The 8,128-nt window shown below is 38.8% G+C and overlaps 1 protein-coding gene across 1 annotated transcript in view; it reads left to right on the top strand.

Annotated features, from left to right (window-relative positions):
* Positions 1 to 8,128, top strand: part of IGF2BP2 (insulin like growth factor 2 mRNA binding protein 2) — a 281,047-nt gene that overhangs the window by 221,212 nt on the left and 51,707 nt on the right. The window contains exons 3-4 of the mRNA XM_007935966.2: positions 6,529 to 6,577; positions 7,978 to 8,029. Of these exons, the coding sequence (XP_007934157.1) occupies positions 6,529 to 6,577; positions 7,978 to 8,029 (101 nt within the window). The remainder of the gene's footprint in view (positions 1 to 6,528; positions 6,578 to 7,977; positions 8,030 to 8,128) is intronic.

Genomic DNA, 8,128 nt, shown 5'->3' with positions numbered 1-8,128 from the left:
CAACTTTTGCATTCCAGTCACCAGTGATAATTAACACATTCTGATTGCATGTTTGGTCAATTTGAGACTACAGAAGTTGATAAAAATCTTCCATTTACTCATCTTTGGCTTTGGTGGTTGGTGCATAAATTTGAATAATAGTCGTATTAATGGGTCTTCCTTGTAGGCGTATGGATATTATCCTATCACTGATGGCATTGTACTTCTGGGCAGATCTTGAAACATCCTTTGTGATGATGAATGCCACACCAGTCCTCTTCAAACTATCATTCCCGGCATAGTAGATCACATGGTTGTCTGATTCAAAATGGCCAAAACCAGTCCATTTCAGATCACTAAATGCTGAGGATATCAATCTTTATGCGTTCCATTTCATTTTTGACAACTTCAAATTTTCCTAGATTACTTTGTACATTCCATGTTCCAATGATTAATAGATGTCTGCAGCTGTTTCTCTTCAATTTGAGTGGTGCCACATCAGCAAATGGAGGTCTCGAAAGCTTTACCTTATCCATAGGACTAAGGCTGGGTTTACAAAGATGATGTAGCGCTTTCCCAGTCCTATTTTGAGAGCCTTCTAACCTAACCGGACTATTCATAAAGTTGTGCAGTAATGTATCAAACAGTGTTTCTTTGCTTCTTTGCTATTCATAAGGTTTTCCCTAGCCAATTCTTTGAGAAGTGGATGCCCTCTTCCTTCTTCCTAGTCTGTCTCTGTCTATAAGCTGGGCTGATACCTGTGCACCATGTGCATCCTGCTGGGTTCGAAACTCCAGTGGCTCAGCTTGAAAACTCACATCAACACGTCACAATGGTAGGACAAACCAACAGACAAGTTTGTCTCCCTGTTGGAAACCTTTCGTACCACCCTTACCTGGGTCCCTGCAGCTGACTCCTCCTCTGTCCGGATTCCTGGGCCTTTTAATCCCCTTTCTCCTGCTCTCCTGCCCTGCTGCTTTGCACGTGCCTGAGTTCCCTCTCCTCACCTGGATCCCTGCAGCTGACTCTCCTCTGTCCGGGTTCCTGACTTTTAATCCCCTTTCTCCCGCTCTACCATCCTACTGCTTTGGGCATGCCTGGATTCTCTCTCCTCACCTGGACCCCTGCCGCTGACTGCTCCTCTCTCTGGTTCCTGGCTTTTTATCCCCTTTCTCATGTACTCCCGCCCTGCTGGTTTGAGCATGCCTGAGTTCCCTCTCCTCACCTGGATCCCTGCAGCTGACTTCTCCTCTGTCCAGGTTCCTGGCTTTTTAATCCCCATTCTCCCGTTCTCCTGCCCTACTGCTTTGGGCGTGCATATAGAGAGAAAGGGAAATTTATCTTACAAAAGTGGCTCACACACTTATAGAAGCTGGCAAGTCCAAAATTCTTGGATCAAATGTCAAGCTGGAGGCTTTTCCTGATTCACTCAGCTGCAGGGGCTGACGAGCTCAAGGATGTCAGGCAGTATACTGGCTGTTGACTTCAACGAATGACTAATCCAAGATCTCCAGGCCAAATGGCGGATTGTTCGCTCATGAACAGTTGCAGGCAGCACAACAGAATTCCGATCCACAGAATGTCTCTTTTCCCAGGATGTCCATAAATATACTGGAAGCAGGCCACACCCCTAAGGAAACCCCCTTTCTGTGGATTGGCTGCTCAGAACATATACATCTGATCCATCATTGGAACAATCCACATCACAATTGCTTAAACCACACAGAATTGTCCAGCCAAGTTGACACACAGCTCCAACTATCACAGGAACCTTCTGTTACCACTGTGCATGTACAGTAAAAAGATAATAGCATATTTATTACAAGTACCCTGAGGCAATTACATGTTGAAGGACCTTGGAAATTATCAACTCAGAGTTAGATGAGCTGAGATTGTGTGTTTTGTTTTGTAGTTCTTTCAAATTTGACATTTGACATACGTATATTATAACCCCAAGTAACCAGAATATAGAATTAGTCAAACTAGCTAGTTCCCCAGCCAGCTAGATGGCTTTGGGGCTGTTTTATCCTTTGCATGGTATTGTGAAGACTAGGCTTCTTGCCTTTTCCCACCCAAAACACTTACTTACTTGAATATGAGAATAGGAAATTCTGGGTTTCTGAACCCCAAAGCTGCAGGAAAGACCATGTGTATCTATATTAAAGAGCACCCTCTGCTTGACTGACTACAGATCTTGTCCATTTTCAGATTTAAAAAAAAAAAATCAAAGCCATTCTCTTTCTCTGCCCTCTTTCTTCTTATTTTGAAGGTAGAGTGGGTATAGTAGACACTCAGACCTGGCACATTTATAAACTACAGATACAAGAAATTATTTTTGGTGAACAGGAGAGGTACACAGAGTTTGAGCAGTTTGGTGTGACCAGGAGTGTTTTAAGATTGGTGGGGAAGAGGCAGTAACAGGGCCATGAAAGGAATATAGACATGGTGATGTTGTTGTTGTTGTTATGTGCCATCGAGTCAAACCCGACTCATAGCGACCCCTCCTTGGGTTTCCGAGGCAGTATCACTACAGAAGTAGGATTGCCCAACCTTCCTTCCGAGGAGTGGCTGGTGGGTTTGAACCGCCAGCCGTCTGGTTAGCAGGCAAATGTCTTAGCCACTATGCGGTGATAGGGAGTCATTTAAGGAAGGTGAGGAGTAAGTCCTATTTATGTCTTAGAAAGTAACAGGCAACTGAGTGAGATGAATGGGAGAGAAGGGAGACAGAAAAGGTAATGAGAGAGAGACCAGTTAAGAAATGAGTATACCAGGTCTGTGGTGGTGAGGACAGGAAATCTTTTAATTTATTTAGAGAAGCTTGATTTCTTTTTTTAAAATAAACTGTGAAAGTAATCTTTCTTTCCTTCTTTTTTTCCTTATAATCAATCACTTTCCTAATTTGTTATGTAAGTTTGGATTTTTGTGTTTTGGCCTTTTTTAAAAGCAAGACATGCTTTCGTGGATTTCAATGGGAGATAGAGTCATATTTAAAAAAAAAAAAAAAAAAAAAAAAACTGAGCCAAACAGTGAGTTTCTTTCCTAAAGAAAAAAGGGAAAAAAGCTTCCCTTTCGCTCTCCTCTACCTGGGAAAGGAGATGTAGGAAAAAATTCACTTTCCCTGGGGTGTCTTCATCTTAAACAGACCACAGCCAGCAATAGGAAAGCTTTTCCAAGCCCCTGGGGTTTCATTTTCTCCTTTTCTGCCATGTGCTGAACCCCATTCTGAACAGTAGAATAGTAAACAAGGTGCCTGTCCTTGAGGAAGTTGCTGTCTAGCAGAGATAGCACCAGTGGATGAGTAATTATAGTGAGAGGGAGCTGTTATAAAAGCTAGTGTAGAGAACAGGTCTGCCTGGAGACATCTGGGAAGGTACTGCCAGGATTGTGTGTGAGCTGGGCTTTGAAGCATTCTCCCCAGGGAAGAAGAGGGAGGGTATCCTGGGTATCATGAAGGAAGGCCTGGCCTCCAGATGATGCCTAACAGTGAACACATCTCAGAGATCTTGGTCACTCCTGATCCTGAAAGATGACATCTCAGGATAGTCTCCCAAACAACCTGACTGAGCTTCAGTATAATTGGTACTACTCTCCATTTACCTTTTTAGTTCGTTGTTCTTTTTCTTCCTTTCCATCCTGATCTAAGGTTAGGGGTGCTACAGACTAGCTTCTTAGGGATGATTTCTCTGGGTATCGTGTTTAATGTAGAAGGTTCAAGCTACTGAACTGATTGCCTGGTGTGCAATCATTCTGTGAGGTGTTACAGGACAATGTCATTGTTTTAGACCTATTCAGTTAGGATTTGGGGTGGTCTGGACTGAGCACAGTTTCTCTACTTTTGCATTATGAACAAGGGCTTTGCCAAAGAAATTAATGCTCTGTTAATAAGATTTTAAGAAGAATAACTAACCAAATTATAGAAAAAAGTTGGGAGAGGGAGTAGTGGTTTGTTTTGGTTTTTTTTTTGTTTTGTTTTGTTTTTTTTGTTTTTTGGTAGTGTATCAGATTCTTATGGAGTTTTTTAAAAAAACAAAATTTGTATATTTACGAAAGCAGCCCAAGTGGGAGTTTTAATTGTTACTTTTTTAAAGCAAGTAAGGCATAAATACATATTATTTTTTAAAAATCAGACAAGACAAATAGCTAGAATAAAAAGTACCTGTGCTCTTTAACCAACTAAATCTGCTTATAGCTACCTTTCCCAGTGCATTTACATATACACACATTTAATTATATATATACTTTTGTGCTCTTAAAAAAACAGGATTGACTTAATCTGCAGATAACTTTTCATGTAAGAAATAGTGTGCCTTAGAGAGTTTCTTATGACAGAGCACATTTGTCTATTCAACCTTTTTAACTGCTGTATAATGTTCCATATTATGACCATATTACCAGCTGTTTATTCATCTGGCTGTTGGTGATATTTAGATTGTTTGTGATCTTTAGCTATTACAAATAGTGTTACAGTATCTGTCTTTTTTCAAGTCTGTGTTCCTGTGTGAGTTTCTTCCAATCACACATGATGTCTACCAGTGAATACTTGGTTAGCAGCTGGAATTAACATTTATTCTTGGAAATAACAAAAATATGTTTCTTTAAACATATTCCATTTTCTTGCAAATTTTGATGCCCCTTCTATAAATAGTTAGGCTTGGCAGTATCTTCTGTAGAGCATTCTGTGTAGTCACTATGCGGGATAGAGTTGGTAGTGTTCTTATGATCTCTTGCCAAAGGTGGTGTCTGAGAAGAACCTTCATAAGATGGAGGTAGAAATTAGTTATTGGTTCTTTTTCCTCTTTTCTATCCTAAAATAAGATTAGAGGTTACACAAAGTAGCTTATGTAGTCATGAAAGCAACACTGTTAAAGAGTGAAAACATTCTTACTTTAAAAAATAATCAAACAAGACAGAGGTAGTGTATGGGACCTAGAATAGAGGGAGCGCCTCCTTCATTTCCTCATTTATTTGCCTGTTTCCTTTGTGTACCGCTCTATCTGTCTCCTTTTTTCTCTCTGCCTAAGTAATAGCATTTCTCTCTGGGGTTCTTGCCCAGATTAAAGCCATGGGGAAGCCTATGGCTGGTTTTAGCTTTTCTTGGCACCTTTGACACAGATGGAAAGAAAAAGGAATGAGGGGCACGGTGGCACCCCATCCCATCTCTGACAACCTCCCAACATGGGTTTCAGTGTTAAGCTCTTCTACTAAAATGGTCCTCTCTGACATTTAAATGCTGATTTGTATTTTCTTTTCAGGATTTAATGTGTTCTCAAAAGATAGGAAATAAATTCTTATATTCATATTTCTATTTGTTTTTCTGTCTAATTTTAATGCTTTGTACAAACAATCCAAATCACTTGATGCATTCAGACCAGCAGGATGTCTTGGTAAAACCTACTGAATCAAGAGACAGAAAAAAGTCTCAGATGTCCATAAAGAGAGGACCACTTTCTATCTACTAGTAGAGAAGGATCTCCAGGATAGTCTTGCTAGGTTAAAAAAGCAAAATGCAGAGAGCATGGAGAGTAGGCAAACTTCCCTGCAAGAAAGGAGGAAAATTAAAAAAACTATATTCCTGTTTGGTAGTATTTCCATAAAGAAACTGGAAGGATACGTGGATAAAAGCATTTCTGGTGTAGAAAGGAGGTAGGTGGGAATAAGACTTTTCACAGTATACCTTTTATAGTGTCTTAATTTTTGAACTATGACTATGTTAGCTATTCAGAAACAAAAATAATTTTTAATGAAGTATTTACATTGCCAGATGAGACGCAAACTCAATCTGATCTTGTTTAAGCCCATTGAGTGTGTGACTTCACCCATCGTGTTTGAACGTAGGCATTCTTTGGGGCAGGATCAGTTGCAGAACCATATATTTTGAGGAGAAGAGGATAATTCTATAATTAGAACCTGTATGGCCAGTTAAGTTCTAACTACTTTGAAAGGAAATTGAAAAGGCAAATCTGCATTTAAACTATGGTTTCCTTAGTTTGTTGAGGAGCACTGGTGGCGTAGTGCCTGATCCTGAAAGATGACATCTCAGGATATTCTCCCAAACAACCTGACTGAGCTTCAGTATAATTGGTACTACTCTCCATTTACCTTTTTAGTTCATTGTTCTTTTTCTTCCTTTCCATCCTGATCTAAGGTTAGGGGTGCTACAAACTAGCTTCTTAGAGATGATTTCTCTGGGAAGGCTGTTCAAACCCACCAGCCACTCCTGGGGAGGAAAATTGGGCAATGTACTTCCATAGAGATACCGCCTTGGAAACCCAAGGAGGGGTCTTTATGAGTCGAATCTGACTCGATGGCAGTGAGTTTGGTTTTTGGTTTAGTTTGTTGAAAACTTCTTGGATTATGTCCTTTACTTTTTTTCAATGTAATTGAAAATCTTAGCATATGATGCTTGAGTATTTATAGCAAGAATCTACGGATATCTTGGTGAAGACAGTGAGAATGTGCACTCAAATTTTGATTTTAAGCTTGTTTTTATTATTCGGTAAAGTTTGTGTCCTGGGGGAAGTTTTACAGTCTGTGGTTTTATCATTACAGGAGCAGGAAAATTCAGATTCGAAATATCCCTCCTCACCTGCAGTGGGAGGTAAGCCAAAGCCATGTCTATATTTACTATCTTCCTGCTCTTCTTTTCTTCTTTTACTTTTTAATGAGTTAATAATGTTTTCATCTTTTCTTAGTTCCCTTTCTCAGTTAAGAATTCATGTCCTCAGACTTTTCCACAAAGCTTCTGGGTCCCCTCTCTTATGTGTTCAGTAGCCTACCATGTGCTTGGGGGTTGTATTGTCCCCTCTGTTGAGCAGAATGTGCACTTTGATCTCTCAAGTTCTGTCTTCTCAATCACAAAGCTACCAAGCAAACTGCAAAACAAAGTGCAGAGCTGGTTTGTGATTTTATATCTTATGGGTTTTATAAAAGATTTTAGCCTTCTAAATTATGATTTAAAAAAAAAAAAAAAAACAGTGGAAGACTAACAAAAAGATAATGTTCTTTGTATTTCAAATAGGTTTTTCTTATTTGTTTTGAATTAGTTGCTTTGAGTAACAGTTCAGATATATTTTCAGAGTTGTAAAACCTCTTGTGAGATTGCTACAGTAAAACAGGGTAGAATATTTAAATACAAAATGCCCCATGTTTTATTCCTGAAGCCAAAGGAAATCAAGATAGCCTTAAAGGAAACAGAGCATGTTTTGTCTAGCCTTCTCATTACTTTTAAAAATATTTATTATGGGAAATTTCAAATATACACATTGCCATTGCTTTGTAAAATAAGGAGAATCCCTGAAGGAAAAATGAAGGAATTGTTCAATCTTCCAAGAAGTGGGCCTTGTACTTTATTCTCTCTTCATTTCAAGAATAATAGGTGTGTTTCTATATAGGTAAATATATATTTACATATATATTTATGTATTTCAATATATATTCTATATTGGAAAATATTGCCAAGATATGTATGACAAGCTATATCACTGCCTTTGTTTATATATTTTTTAATTATGATCTTCCCCACAGGCACATTAACTGTTGCACTTTGCAATGTTCAAAAATGATATTTTAGAAATAATAAAGAGAAAAATACTTACATACCCCCTCCCATAGAAAAATTTTTTTAAAAAAAGCATGATAAGTGGGTTGTGACCATCATGGTGAGTGTGATTGTTATAGTTACTAAGACTTTGAAATTCTTCTGTGTCTCAGGCAGCAGGGACAGTCTCTAACCCCCTCAGAGATATTTTCGTAAAATCTCAAAATGAGGCAAGGTGTCACCTTGGCGAATGGATTACTTGGAAGCCAGTAAGCAAATGAAAGTCCCATATATCTATTCAGGTTTAACTGTTTTTATAGACAACCTCAAATATCCATTTAATTACATTATTCTCCTAACTGTTCTTGTTTTACTTTAATTCCTTTGCTGGTAAATATCACTGAACTGGTTTTTGTATGATCTTGTCTAACCATTCTGACATTGAAGCATTTGTTTTTCAGGTGTTGGATGGTCTTTTGGCTCAGTATGGGACAGTGGAGAATGTGGAACAAGGTAATAAGTGAGGAGGGTAGCCTATTCCATTTTGAAAGGGATATTACCTATAATTCCTTATGTTGTTGTTGTTGTTGTTATTTGCCGTGGAGTCGGCCC

The sequence above is a fragment of the Orycteropus afer genome, unplaced genomic scaffold (assembly GCF_000298275.1).
Source record: "Orycteropus afer afer isolate SDZICR_OR568_19922 unplaced genomic scaffold, OryAfe1.0 scaffold00032, whole genome shotgun sequence".
Lineage (NCBI taxonomy): Eukaryota > Metazoa > Chordata > Mammalia > Tubulidentata > Orycteropodidae > Orycteropus > Orycteropus afer.
Note: the sequence above shows the minus strand (reverse complement) of the source record. Positions and strands in the feature narration are given on the sequence as shown.